The 14,991-nt window shown below is 42.0% G+C and overlaps 1 protein-coding gene across 3 annotated transcripts in view; it reads left to right on the forward strand.

The window, feature by feature from the left end:
* Window positions 1-7,703: 7,703 nt before the first annotated feature.
* The window catches only part of PLGRKT (plasminogen receptor with a C-terminal lysine), a 43,802-nt gene continuing 36,514 nt past the window's right edge, over window positions 7,704-14,991 (forward strand). Inside the window, exons 1-3 of one of the 3 annotated variants that reach the window (XM_043567043.1) lie at window positions 7,704-7,800; window positions 9,190-9,289; window positions 11,140-11,226. In XM_043567043.1, coding sequence (XP_043422978.1) covers window positions 11,146-11,226 — 81 coding nt within the window. In that variant the 5' untranslated portion in view covers window positions 7,704-7,800; window positions 9,190-9,289; window positions 11,140-11,145. Of the gene's footprint in view, window positions 7,805-8,707; window positions 8,913-9,189; window positions 9,290-11,139; window positions 11,227-14,991 lie in introns of those variants that run through there. The other 2 variants (XM_043567044.1, XM_043567045.1) reach the window with 2 other exon arrangements.

Raw genomic sequence — 14,991 nt, forward strand, 5'->3', positions numbered from 1 at the left:
CATCATAAAAGAATGAGAAGTAGTTGTTTTTTTTCTTTTCCCCAACTTTTACTGAAAGGACATTAAGGCCTTTCTGTTTTAAGAAAGAGAGATGGGCAGGGAAGATAAGCAGTTTCCCCATCACCCATGAGGGCTGGCCTAGGTTTGGGTTGGAAAGGTAGTCCTAGTTTTGCTTCTGGTGAAGTAGGGTTGGTATCTGTCACCCTGTATTTCACAGACTCCAATAATTCTGGAAATAACCCTCATTTGATTGGTTTCGGTAAAGGGGATAATTAATGCCTGCTGTAACCACAAATGATTTAACCCAGTTAGGTCATCATTTTTCATGTGTTTATGGAGGGCAAGAGGAAGATGGGGAGCTAACATGGGGAAGAATACATTCTAACGTTGAAATGCTTGTTCCCAGATTCACTTAGAAGAAATCAATGGGACTATGGCAGGCCAAGTGGTACAGCATTTCCAGGGATGCTTGCCATGGGAACAACAGAAACAGAATTAAGACTGAGGTCTGGGTATGATTTTTTGGTGTCCCTGGGTAGCACAAACATATGTTGTGCCCTTCTTGTGAAGAGCTGAAAAGGAAAGGTAATAGATAATAAAGTGGATCACCTTATTCATCAGAGTTCAGAGACTGTTCTCAAATTTTTAAAAAGGGTATTTGTGCTGATTCCTCAGGGGTGCAGGAGGCTGAGAGTCACAGGCAGAGAACAGAGTCATGTGAGCCACATGGGCTGGAGAAAGAGGAAGTCAACCCGGGTCTAGTCTAGTGGTCTTTTCATAGTCGAGAAGAAGGAAGAAGGAGGAGAAATATAAATAGGTACTGTGAGTGGAAAAAAATCGGGAACGAGAGAAATATATAGAGAAGATCTTGGAGTCTGTTAAACAGGCTGAGGAGAACATTTGCAGGAAATTCTTCAGTAAGCTTATGTATTATTTTTCAGTATTTCAGTTGTCAGTTTATATTTCCTTAGAAAGCCATTACATGCTTGGACTGAACCATGTGAAGCCTTGGTTTTATTCACTTTACACTCTGAAATATAATCACCCTTCACCCCTGCTGAAAAAAGCTTTCCTTGACTCTGCTGCCCCCTTAAATTACTGTCATCTCCGATTATGCCATCTCAATGGCACACCTCAGCATACTATATCATCACTTTCTTCAACTATCAAATTAACAAAACAAAAAGCAATCATTATAGTAAAGATTAATATAGTAAGACATAGATTTTGTACATGTCGGACACTGTCTTGGTAATTTCCATATATTAGCTTCCTTAAGTTTTATCCTATGAGGAGGGTACCATTATCACCCCTATTTCAGAGATATGGATACTGAGGCACCAGTGCTTAAGTAACTTGTGTAAGCTTCCACAGTCAGAAGTGGCACAGCCAAGGTTCAAACCCAGGCACTTTGGTGCCTAAGCTCTTAACTACTATACAAGTGTGCAGTGAAATTGGTATCCTTGCTTACTGCTGCTGGCACTGTGTATTTGTTCAACCTCAAAAAGTGAAAGAGGCAACTGGGTGACTCGGTGGGTTAAGCATCTGATTAGAACTCAGGTCATGATCTCACGGGTCGTGGGTTCAAGCCCCACGTTGGGCTCTGTGCTGACAGCTCAGAGCCTGCCACCTGCTTCCGATTCTGTGTCTCCCTCTCTCTCTGCCCCTCCCCCACTCTCTCTCCCTCTCTCAAAAATAAACATTAAAAAAATGAAAAAAAACCTGAAACACACTTGCTATCTGACCCAGTAATTCCACTCCCATATATCTATATCTGCATCTATATGTATATCTACATCTATATCTATATCTATATCTGCCTGAGAACTGTTCATAGTAGTGTTACTCATAATAACAAAAGATAGGGATAATATAAATATTCATCAATTTAAAAATTTTTTGAATGCTTATTTATTTTTGAAAGAGAGACAGATCGTGAGTGGGGGAGGGACAAAGAGGGGAAGACATAGAATCTGAAGCAGGCTCCAGGCTCTGAGCTGTCAGCACAGAGCCCAACGTGGGGCTCAAACTCATGAGCCGTGAGATCATGACCTGAGCTGAAGTCAGAAGTAACTGACCGAGCCACCCAGGTGCCCCCAAACATCCATCAATTTTGAACAGATAAACAAAAGTCGGTACACCCACACATTTGCATATTATTCAGCCATAGAAAGGAACGAAGCAGTATTATATGCCACAACTTGGATGAAACCTGAAAACCTGATACTATGTGAGAGAAGCCAGAGTCAAAAGACCATATACGTTGTACGACTCCATTTATGTGAAATGTCCAGAATAGGCAAATCTATTGAGACAGAAGGCAGATTAGGAATTGCCAGGGGCTGGGGGAAACAGGAGAACGTACAAAACTCAGTGATGTTCTCTGTTGGTTCAAATGTATAAACATGTTCCATGATTCAAGTGTAAGGTTGTAATTTAGATCGTGTTCCCCACAGCTTGGGAAACTGTTCCAGAATAGCTTACTACTGAAGAGCTTCTGGCCTCAGCCCACACTGTGCACCTAGATGCCTTCCTTCACAGACCAAGGCTCTTGGCTAAACCTCATTCTCAGATTAATGGAGAAATTCATAGTCCTTGGGAAAGCATCTCTGTTAAAAGGAAATACTACCATACATACCTTGAATTTTCAAAAATGTTGTTTGTTTAAAAACTACTTTATGGTATACAGGGAAATGGTGAATAATTTTACGGTCCTGGGGGGAAGGACTTTCAATGAGTTGAGGATTTTACATCAATTCTAAAATATGTGTGCTACTCAACTTGGTATTTACAATCAACATATTAAATGGTTATATATATGAAGCTGTTTATCACAGTGTTATTGACAGTAGCAAAAAAAGAAAAATCCAACAATGAAAATTGTATACACACTTGCAGAAAGTCATACACCTTTTAAAAATGGGACATATGGGGGCACCTGGGTGGCTCAGTTGGGTAATTGTCCAACTCTTGATCCCAGCTCAGGTCTTGATCTCAGGGCTGTGAGTTCAAGCCCCGTGCTGGGCTCCGTGCTGGGTGTGGAGCCTACTTTTAAAAGGTGGGATGTATGAATGCTATATAACATAAAAATCATGCTACCATGCAAAATGATTAAAAGCACCTATTTGTGTGTGTGTGTGTGTGTGTGTGTGTAAAAACATACAAACATTCAGTAATTCAGACAGTTATAAATAATACACATACTCATTAAAGTGTATGTTTGTTTGTTTGTTTTAAGAGAGAGAGAGAGTGGGAGATGGGAGGAGAGAGATGGAGAGAATCTTAAGCAGGCTCCACGTCTAGCATGGAGCCCAACACAGGGCTCAATCCCATGACTCTGGCAGCACGACCTGAGCTGAAATCAAGAGTTGGACACTCAACCAACTGAGCCACCCAAACACCCAAAGTTATATGTCATTTGATACTGAAATAATTTCCTTTAATCCTCTTACCCGTATTCCATTGTGTTCAATAACTATACCTAGATTTCTCTTAATTCCAAAGGTATATATTCTATGGTCACTTTTTCACTTCTATCTTAAAATTGTGAACAATATCGGGGCACCTGGGTGGCTCAGTCGGTTAAGCATCTGACTTCGGCTCAGGTCATGATCTCATGGTTCGTGAGTTCGAGCCCCACATTGGGCTCTGTACTGACAGCTCAGAGCCTGGAACCTGCTTCAGATTCTGTGTCTCCCTCTCTCTCTCTCAGCCCCTCCCCTGCTCATGCTCTGTCTCAATAATAAATAAACATTAAAAAAAATAAAATTGTGAACAATATCATACATATAAGAGTATAATGTAGGTATATCGTTTGAAGTGCATCCATTGGGTTTCCACTGGGAACTGGAATTCTACTCGGTTCAGCTGAAGAGATGTTAATGAATACACTATTTAAGAGGGTGTGGGTGAGATTAAGAGAACCATGAAGTTGGGCCTGAACCATCAACAACTAGCAACCGTGGGAAGTCCATACCATCTCTGCACTAACATGCAAAGGAGGAAAGCATTTCCAGAGCTCCATGAGCTAGAGCCACAGAAGAGAGGCCTCTGGTCAAGAGTTCCAATTGTGGACGGACCCAGCCACTACTAGGTCATCAGTCCCAAACAGAGAAGGAAAGTAGAAAACATATCCTACCTCTTTCCTCCTGCTTCCAGTCTCCTCTTCGAAGTGTCCAAACACAAATGGAAACAAAACGAGCTGTGGTGAGCCCAGGTGATACTCTCCAAAAAGATCTGCCTCTAGAGGCATAGAACAGGGCAGGGGAGGAAGAGTGGATATGAGGAAAGGCAAACAGAAAACCCAAATGGTCTGCCTGTTTTGCCACTCAGCAATTATTCTTGCCATTGATCAGGTGAAGAGAAGCTCATCCCCTACACATGAGAATCAGAAGCCTACCAACCACTATACTGCTTTGAGGTGATGTCAATTTGGGTATACTTTGACCTAGAAACTAAATTGTAATATTTGTCTCCACCAGCACTCTTGACACAAGGTAACAAGGAAAGAGGGGCAAGGAAGAAATGATTAACATTTTACATGTCTGTCTGTCTCAACAGCTTGTTGCAAGGTTAAAATGGATAATTATAACTTCCTACTTCATTTATGTTTCCCTTGCCCTATGCGGCTCCTTTGTAGATCAGGAATTTTTTGCCTGGTGTGGTGATACAACATTTAATTTCTGCATGTTCTGAAATTTAAGTGGTCTCGACCTTATCAAGTTCCTGCAGTTATTTAATGACCATTAGTACTGCACATGGGAGTATTCAGACATGCCCAGTGAATCTCTGGTCATCGTGCAGAGTTCTCCTTGCCCTGATTGTATAGCCGCAACCCAATTTCTCCTTGGTAATTGGGATCAGTTATCCCAATTCCATCACAGTGAGAAACCAAAATGATGAAGGGGGCAGATCCAGCTTCCACTTCAATAGAACCACAGCTGAGTCCTGTGGTAGAAACATTCCTTTCTTTTGAACTAGGACTTCCAAACATGGTCAAAGTTTGTAGAAATGGTGTGCTGGACATTTTCCATTTGTCCCAGCAGTCTTTGTGCCTAGGATTACAGACCTCTAAAAACTCCATGAGCCTGGTTTCCTCATCTTTGGCTTCGGGGTAGATCCAGCTAATGGAAGACCTCAGCAGGATATCGGAGCATGAGAGGACACAGACGGGCCTTTCTTTTCCACCCTGTCCTCAATTGGAGCTGAGGGTGTGGCAGTGGCTCCAATGACAGAATCTCACCCTGCTGGGCTAATGGTCAGTACTGACTGCCTTCCTCTGCTGAACAGCATAGCTTCTGTTGGGTAGCCCTCACCTACAGCCACACCTGTGGCTCTTGCCTGGTTTTAGTAACTGTTCCACCCCTCTGGCCCCTTCTGCTCCCAACTATTGCTGGTTATGACTGGTTATTGGATACAAACTATGTGCCAGACACTGTGAGAATTGCCTAAATACATTATGTCATTTAGTCCTCACAGTCCAATAAGTTCGAAGGCTTTTAGTCCTATTGTAGAGATAATATAGTTTTAGAGATTTATGGAAGCGACAGTGACAGAGTTTGACATAGAATCTAGGGGTCCTTATGCTAGGGTCTCTGCACTCAAATACTATTCCCTGCTTCTTTCATCAGTTGATATCCTGCCTTAAAGAATCGAGGTTCCATATGGCTTTGCTCCTGTGGCACAAAGGATACCTTGACAACACACCCGCTCCCACAGTTGGGAACATGAATGCTGGTAAGATTTCCCCATCCAGCCATTCAACAAACAGCGTCTGGAATGTAGGACCCAAGCTCCAGAATACTAAGGGTCAGTGCTGACAGCATTAAGGCAAGCCTAGGAGGTTGGTTTGGTGCTTACTCACAGGGAACAGGGAGCTTTGTGTCTATTATTGTGCAGTACCATACTATTGTGCAGTGACAGGATAGACAGCCCAGAAATAAACCCCACATTTATATGGCCAATTAATCCACAAAGGAGGCACGAAAATACAATGGGGAAATCAAAGTCTCTTCAACAAATGTAGCTAGGACAGCGACGAAACCGGGCTACTTTCTTACACCATACACAAAGATAAACTCAAAATGGATTACAGACCTAAATGTGAGAGATGAAACCATAAAACTCCTAGAAGAAAACATAGACAGTGATTTATTTGACATTGGCCTTAACAAGGGAAACAAAAGAAAACAAACTACTGGGACTACTCCAAAGTAAAAAGCTTTTGCATGGCAAAGGAAATCATCAGCAAAATAAAAAGGCAACCTACTGAATGGGAGAAGATATTTGCAAATGATATATCTGATAAGCAGTTAATATTAAAAATATAAAAAGAATGTATACAACTCAACGCCAAAAGACACAAACAGTCCAATTCAAAAACGGGCAGATGACCTGAACAGACATACGGATGACCAACAGACATGTGAAAAGACACTCAACATCACTAATCAAGGGAAATCAAAACCATGAAAATCAAAACCACAACGAGATATCACCTTACACTAGTAAGAATGGCTAGAATCAAAAACAAAAGAAGTGTTTGCAAGAATGTGGAGAAAAAGGAACTCTCATGCACTGTTGGTGGGAATGCAAACTGGTATAGCCACTGTGGAAAACAGTATGCAGGTTCCTCAAAAAATTAAAAACTGAATTACCATATGATCCAGTAATTACACTATTGGGTATTTCCCCAAAGAAAATAAAAACACTGATTCAAACAGATATATTCACCCCTATGTTTACTGCAGCATTATTTACAATAGCCAAGATATGAAAGCAACCCAAGTATCCACTGACAGATGAATGGACAAAAAGATGTGGTACACACACACACACACACACACTGGAATATTACTCATCCATAATGAGATTGTGCGATTTGTAACAGTGTGGATGGAGGTAGAAGGTATGATGCTAAGTGAGACAGATCAAAGACAAATATCATATGATTTTACTTATATGTGGAATCTAAAAAACAAAACAAATGAATACACGAACAAAAGTAAAAACAGACCCATAAGTAGAGAAGAAACCAATGGTTGCCAGATGGGAGGGGGGGTAAGGGGATGGGCAAAATGGGTGAAGGGGAGAGGGAGACACAGGCTCCCAGTTATGGGATGAGAAGTCACGAGGATGAAAGGGACAGCCTAGGGAATATAGTCAATGGTATTGTAATCCGGTTGTATGGGGCAGATGGCGGCTCCATTTGTGGGGAGCACGGTATATAGACTTGTCAATCACGATATACACCTGAATGTAATGTAACATTGTGTGTCAACTATACTTAAATTAAAAAAAAAATGCAACTGTGGATCATATGTTTAAGTGACAACCTCTCATCAGACACATTCTTTTCTGGAAAACAGACCCAACAGTGTGGTTGACACCACTTCTGGAGAGTAACAATGAGATGGCTCCTTAAACTCTTTAGAAGCTCAGCTGGGCGCGGGAGCAGGGATTTCTCTCATACATGGGTCACTTACAAACCTCACTGAGGCCTCTTCGTCCCCTCAAAACCTGACAGCTGAGCCGCTGTTGGTTTGAATTTGCCTCTTTGATCTCGCCATTCTCTCCCGGGCACCTGGCGGGACACAGTACACTAGGCCTCGGGCAGGAGAGGGGCGTCTTTCAGGAAGCCAAGGGCTGCGCTGATTGGCTAAGCCTTGGAATCACTGTCAAGGCCGTCCAATCCCGAGGCTCCGCCCGCCGAGTCCCGGTCAAGTCTCGGTGGAGGGGATTCCGGGCCTGGAGGCCTCCGCTGCGATTACTGTCCGCACCTCGGCCGCCGCCTGCTGCCCAGTGAGTGAGCGCCGGGCCCGCGGGACTGGCCGAAGGCCGATGGGGAGGGGGGAGTCCGCGCGGCCGCCTCTGCCGGCGACGAGCTCCGGGGTCCCGGGCTTGCCGGGCAGCGCTGGGCGCCCGCTCCTCGGGAGCACCCCTCGTTGGCTCTCCTCTCGTCCTCCCGGGTGCTGACAGCTATCCCCAACCTCGTTTCGAAAGAGCGGGCTCTCCTCGCAAGGAACCCTGGCTTCTCCAGAATCGATGTAATCGAGCTGGGAAAGGAGGCAGAGCATTATCCGCGGAAATCCGCATACCACTGCAGGAAATACCCAAGTTTCGGCATTTGGGTCCAGGGAGGGCGGGTGGAGTTACCATAGGGAAAACCTCCCGGAAGCTGTGGGTTCTGAGCTGGAATTCGCGGGGGGGGGGGGGGGGGGGGGGGGGGGAGTGACCTAATTTGAGAGGGATGCAAAAACGTACAGGAAATTATTGTAATGTGCCACTAGTCTTAAATGTAGGTAATGTACCATTTGATCAGGAAATGAATCAGCACAGACATTTGGATAACAGGTCACGCATGGGTCATGAATCTTTCTTTCTCTTTTTCTTTTTCTTTCTCTTTCTCTTTCTCTTTCTTTTCTTTCTTTCCTTCCTTCCTTCCTTTCTTTTTTCTTTCTTTCTTTTTTCTTTCTTTCTTTCTTTCTTTCTTTCTTTCTTTCTTTCTTTCTTTCTTTCTTTCTTTCTTTCTTTCTTTCTTTCTTTCTTTCTTTCTTTCTTTCTTTCTTTCTTTCTTTCTTTCTTTCTTTCTTTCTTTCTTTCTTTCTTTCTTTCTTTCTTTCTTTCTTTCTTTCTTTCTTTCTTTCTTTCTTTCTTTCTTTCTTTCTTCCTTCCTTCCAAGTAAAATCAAATCATAGTTCCCAGGGGTGACAGGAGTAGGGCTGCCCAGAACTTGCAGCCCCTACCTATTCTCCTCAGATATACCTCTTCCCATCTTAAACGATGGCATAGCTGAGGGCCTGAGGCATTGAAGAGCCCTTTCTAAGGTCTCAGGAGTAATCAAAGGAAAAATGAAGGCAGATGGGACCCGAATCAGCATTCTCAGCCCCTTGAGACACACTGGTATCTAAGCTGTAAGTGGTAAGACATTTGTCACCAGTGATAAAGTTGTAATTTTTTAAAGACACCTTATTCAATTTGGTGAATTCAAAGTTATCCCCATTGCAAGATCACTCTTGCTTATTTTCTGATAAATATTTTGTGAATGGGAGAAAGCTGAAAGTATTCTGGACACCTTAAGGAACCGCTTAGATTTTGGACAATGCCTTTGTTAGGGTGGGGACGGAGAGGAAGGTTGAAGATACTGAACTCTGGGACATAGTTCACAAGGTGTGGTACACTTATTTTCAGGTGTGGGTTCCCTTGGGGACCACAGGGAACTTCTTCATCCTGATTGGATTCTACATTTAACCCTTGGGAGCAAGACCAAGAAACTGAGGCCCAGGAACAGGTAAGTCTATACCCTAACCTTCCAGATAGTTTCTCCTCCCTAGATGGCTGATGTGAGCACTGTCTCTCCACTTCAGGAGAGATGCCACCCCCTTCTCAACAGGGGCACTGCAAGAGACACATTTCTATAATTTACAGGGTGAGAGTGTGTGTGTAGGAATGGGATTAGAGGACAGCTGTTTTCTTCATAAATGTTTGTAACATATGTAAAAATTCAATCATCTACTCCTATGTGCAGGAAAAAAAAAAAAAAAAAAAAAAAAAGAATGGCAAGTGACCTAAGCTTGATTTCTCTTGTATCACTCATGTTCTATGAAAACATTTATGGGAAAAAGACATCATGGGGACTTCCAAGATGGATAATATATTGCTACTTCCTTCAAGCAAGTTCTGGCCTGCTGTTGCAGACAACTGACTCGGGGTGCCAAAGTTCAGAAAAAGGAAAGAACTTCTGTTACATCTCCCTACCCTCAGCGGGTGGCCTCTGACTCTCTGGACAGGGGACAGAGTGGGGCTGTGGCAGAAGGGAAGAGAAACCTCATGACCTGCCTCTTCTCTCCAGTGAGTTGTTCAGCCTCCTATGCCCAGCACTGAGGCTGACTCTGGCTCTGAGGTCCCTGTAAATCAAGAATGCATCTTTGGCAAGAATACAGGGAAGTCACTGAAGTCTGGCTTGGAGTGCCCACTCGCCTGGAACCTAGTTAGCAAGGATAACTATTCTACCACCTGGCACAAAATTCCCTCCCTCCCCCAGAATCTTCTCCCCAGCTAGCCAGAACCCACTATTTCATGATAAGGCTGTGAAAAGCATAAGCTCTGCTGGGTTTCCTACAGAAGAGTGTGGGTCCGTTGGAAAGCACTGAGGCTGGTCGGTCCGACATGAGGTTCACAACCTGCTTGGTAGCCCACCAAAGAGAATCAGCACTATTATTGAGGGGAGAGCGGTGGTAGCTCCCCTAAGTTTTTTCAATCTTCTGAAAGTAAAATTAATAATAAACCGAAGGCCTTCTGTACCTACCCAATTGGATTAAGAACAAAAAATTGAAATTTTGGCTCCCTAGAAGTGATAGAGCACTTAAGAACTTCCTAAGCATGATAAATAAGATAGGCAATACCATGTATTCATTTAAAAATTGCTTTTCCCAGGACATTTAAGTGTCATTGTGTTCTTCCCCTCTTGAGACCTTCAGTAGAAGCTGAAGAGAAGAAAGGTGAAGCCAGAAGAGGATGGCCAAGGGATATCACCAGTGGGTGACACAATAGGGGTATATAGGAGAGGGCCAGGGATCACAGGAAGAGTGTTGACATAGTGACCTGGAAACACCTAAAACTTCCTGAACACAAATGCAAGGAGCACAGAGAAATCTGTCTTCAAGGTGTCCTCAATGCATCTTCTGAATCATCCCTTCTCAGAAGCAAAGTTTCTGTCATCCAGTTGTACAGAAGGTCTATACAACTGTCCCTCACAGAAGAGAGAGTGATCTTTTAGTTTGTTTGTTTTTAAGTATTCAGTTCTTCAAGATTTACAGTGGGAAGCAAAATCAGGAAACATGGAGCTGTATACCTATAGAGAAGGAGGAGATTCTGAAATCATCTTCGTTCAGTCAGCTGGTCGTAGGCTAGCAAATGTTGGCCATGCTGGTTAAGTTTGCCCAAGATCAGACAGCTACTTAGAAGAAAGGACTGTAATCCACACTGTGTTCCTAGCTCAGAATTTGATTTTTTTTTTTTTTTACATTTTTATATGGTATCTGGTATCTGGTATTTGTTATATGGACAGTCCAAAGCATCCTATATGAGGATACATGTAGAATATATCATTTTAAGCCTCACTGCTTTTTTACATTTTAGGTGAAGATGGGGTTTATATTCTCAAAATCTATGAATGAAAACATGAAAAACCAACAGGAGTTTATGCTTATGAATGCTCGACTCCAGGTACATTTTCAAACAATTAAGTTTTTATGTTGTTACAGTGGTTAAAGTTTCTATGACATACTCCAGCAGTATTGTTCTCTTTGGCCCCAAAAAGTAAAATGCTCATGGGCCTCTATCCTTGGAGCCAAGATGAAATGGATTACTAATTATCTGGTAAATGGGCGTGTTTAAATCTCCAGTCTAGATCCTAGTATAAAAATTTCCATACCAAAGGAAGACGTAACTGCTTAGAGTATAGGGGAGGTAGAATGATGCCCCTCTCCTCACCAAATATGTGCATCCTAACCTCCTGTGGATATGTTGCCTTACATGGCAAAAGAGACTTTGAAATGTGATTAAGTTAAGGAGTTTGAGCTAAGGAAGCTCCTGGGTTATCCTGGATTATCTGGATGGGCCCAATGTAATCACAATGGTCCTTATAAGGGGTAGAGATGGGGCGCCTGGGTGGCTCAGTCAGTTAAGCGTCCGACTTCAGCTCAGGTCATGATCTCACGGTCCGTGAGTTCGAGCCCCGCGTCGGGCTCTGTGCTGACCGCTCAGAGCCTGGAGCCTGTTTCGGATTCTGTGTCTCCCTCTCTCTCTGACCCTCCCCCATTCATGCTCTGTCTCTCTCTGTCTCAAAAATAAATAAATGTTAAAAAAAATAAGGGGTAGAGAGAGAACAGAGGGTCAAAGTCAGAGAGAAAAAAAAAGATTTGAAGATGCTACACTGCTGGCTTTGAAGATAGAGTGAAGGGCCAAAGAAGGAATTCAGGTAGCCTCTAGAAGCTGGAGAAGGCAAGGATGTGGATTCTTTCCTAGAGCCCAGAAGGAACACAGTCCCACAGCCCGCTTGGGATTTCTGACTCCAGAACTATAAGATAATAAATTTATGCTGTTTTAAGCTTCAAGTATAATTTGTTATAGCAACAATAGGAAATTAATACACACTGTGAAAACTTGACACTGGATTTAGACATAGGCTGATAGCAAAGTGGAAGTAGCAAAGTAGAAGATTGTCTAATTGCCTGATATTGTCTAACTGCCTAATTGTCAGGAAGTATTATGAAACGTTGTAAAGGTTTGACTGAAATTATTTTCCTAAGGTTTCAAACAAAGATCTCTTGGCTTCTGGGGTTCATTATGGCCCTGGGGATAGAAGGTCCTACTGTGAGGCAGTATGGTGAGTGATTAAAAGTGAGGACTAAAGACAGACCAGCTAGGTTTGAATCCCATCTCTACCCCTAACTGTATGACTTGTGCCTCAGCCTCCTGGTTTATAAACTGGAGGTAACAGTATCCCCTTCACAAGGTTGCTTTGAGGATAATGATGGTCGTGTAAAGAGAGTATATGGGACAATGCCTCAAGTCCTCAAAACAGTGTCTTTCACTTTATAAGTATTCATGGTTGCTGCCATGATTGCTATTAAGAGTGTCCTGTGCAGGACAACGATTTCTTTTGGGGGAATGGGACGATTTAAAGAATGGAAACTGAATTTTTGTAACACAGAAAAGTGGCCTAGGGGAGATTAAACATTAGGCATATGAACCAGCCAAGAATGTCATATGCCCAGAGAGTCTTTTGTCCAAGATCTTTGGAAACTATAGATTTTTACATCCATTCCCTTGAAGTCAGGATATGTGAAGGGTGTGGGATTTTATCCTATTTGCAAGATAACGAATTAGCCTGTTACTATTTATTGGACGCTGGCAGAATACAGGAGACACTTCCATCAGAGACAGAGGACTTCACTACTCATAGCACAGTAAGCAGCATAAGCTTGAGGTTGGCATGAGTTTTCCCTGTGCCCCTCAAGTCTCAAGAGGGCATGCAGGTTGGCTTAATTGGATGCTGAGGTGGGTACAATGGGTTCGGGACACAGCCGAGGAACAGTGAGCTATGGAATCTACTACTTCTACCGTGACGGGTCAGCCAGGCTGCTCTTAGGTAAGACTTGTTACTTCATTTCTCAAGGTTTCTCACTGCAAACACAACCCTGAGTAATGGCCCATGTAAGGAACAGTCAGACCCTATATCCTTGGCCTACCCAGCAAAAAGTACAGGAATGGCCCATTAAGTTTGATTCTCCCAACATGTGTTTGGTTAGGATGATTAGTTTTTCTTTGTTGATCAGGATATACTTTATTATTTATCTTCTAATTTCAAGGAAGGATGATAAAAAGAATGTAGATCAACACTATTAAAGCAGCTTTCCACCTTAAAGCTACTTGAGTTCTGATCTTAACTGGGACAGGCTAGAGAGAAACATAATCTGTAGAAATTTTGGAAGATTAGGTGGGTCCTCAAATATTTCCTGTTTAAAGGAATTAAACTTCTAACATCTTTCTTAGGGTTTAGAGCTATTCTTTTATTGAAAAAAAAAGTATCACAAAACATTTGATACATTCTAGAGAATATATTTATAAGTTATGAAGCATAATAAAATGAGTACCGATGAACCCATTACTAAATTGAAGAATTTTGTTATCACAATACACCTGAAGCTACCTACAGGTTCCATCCTATATGTTGAGTGAGCCCAAACAGTTAAAGCCGGTCTGGAATTGACCTCATATCCCAGAGCCCCTGTGACTGGGCAGGACTCAGAAAATGTAAGGAATGGGCCACTAGGGTAGAAGATTTCTTGTCTTTGTAAGTTCTTTAAAATATCTTTAAAAATCCCAGTTGAAACATCATATGTACTAATGCCTTTAGCCCATGACGGCATGTCTTTTGGTGCTTTTCCTGTTTGATGGCATCTCAATAAAAGGGGTAAAGAGAAGAAATAAAGCAAAACTCTTATTAAAGAAAAGCCTAATGACTAGAATACTTTCCCCAGTTTTTTTTCTTACTTCTACTTTTTTTTTTTTTTTGGTAAAAAAGGAGATAAATAATAACTCAATCATTCCGTATTATTGGGTTTTTTTTTTTTTTCATTCAGGGAAAAGAACAAGAATTAGAGATTCAGCTACATCTCATACCAGTGCCCAGGTTCTTAACTGGCTGTACATTCTACTCACTCAGGGCTTTGGGATATTTAGGTCCCACCCCAGACCAATCAGATCTCTTCCTGGCCGGGCATGCTGTCACTGTTTTAGGCTCTCCAGGAGACTGTAATGCACAGTCTAGTTTGAGGTCTTTGCCCTTCGTTTTCCATGATGCTACATAATTATAATCAATGATTGGCAGGGATTTAACACAATGCATATTGGAGATGGAACCAAATAGTTTTCAATTTAAGTAAGCTAATCAGGAAATTAAATCAGTCACTGGAGTCTGATTAATAAGAATTTGTAAAAGACTTCAAATCAGAAAGGTTTCTCTTCATTACAACTTTGGTTCAAGTTGAGCTAGAGGGGATTTATACTACTAGTTAGAATGATGTTTTCATATCATCAGCAAACTTCAGTTTCCCATTGCTTTGTTTAGCATCTCTTACTCATGATGGTGGCTATACTCAAGTAAACGAAGTATCAAAGAAAAATGAATACTTTCTTAAAATGCCATTAGATGGCATACCTAAACTAATTTCGTATCTCTTGAGTGGCCAGAAAAGCATTTTGATATTATATAACAGAATGGAAACTGAAAATGGAAAGCAGAAAGAATGAGGGAAGATTCCATAAGTCTTTGCTGTGCTCTAGAACTCTGTAAGCAAAGCAGTTATGATCCATGTAAAGATAAGTCAGGTAGTTTATTCACCGTTTACTGTGTATAGACAACAAACTCAAGATTTAAAAAATACGTGATTGTATGTCTATTGTTAGTTTGGTGTTAAAGAAATG

Source organism: Prionailurus bengalensis, chromosome D4, assembly GCF_016509475.1.
Source record: "Prionailurus bengalensis isolate Pbe53 chromosome D4, Fcat_Pben_1.1_paternal_pri, whole genome shotgun sequence".
Classification (NCBI taxonomy): domain Eukaryota; kingdom Metazoa; phylum Chordata; class Mammalia; order Carnivora; family Felidae; genus Prionailurus; species Prionailurus bengalensis.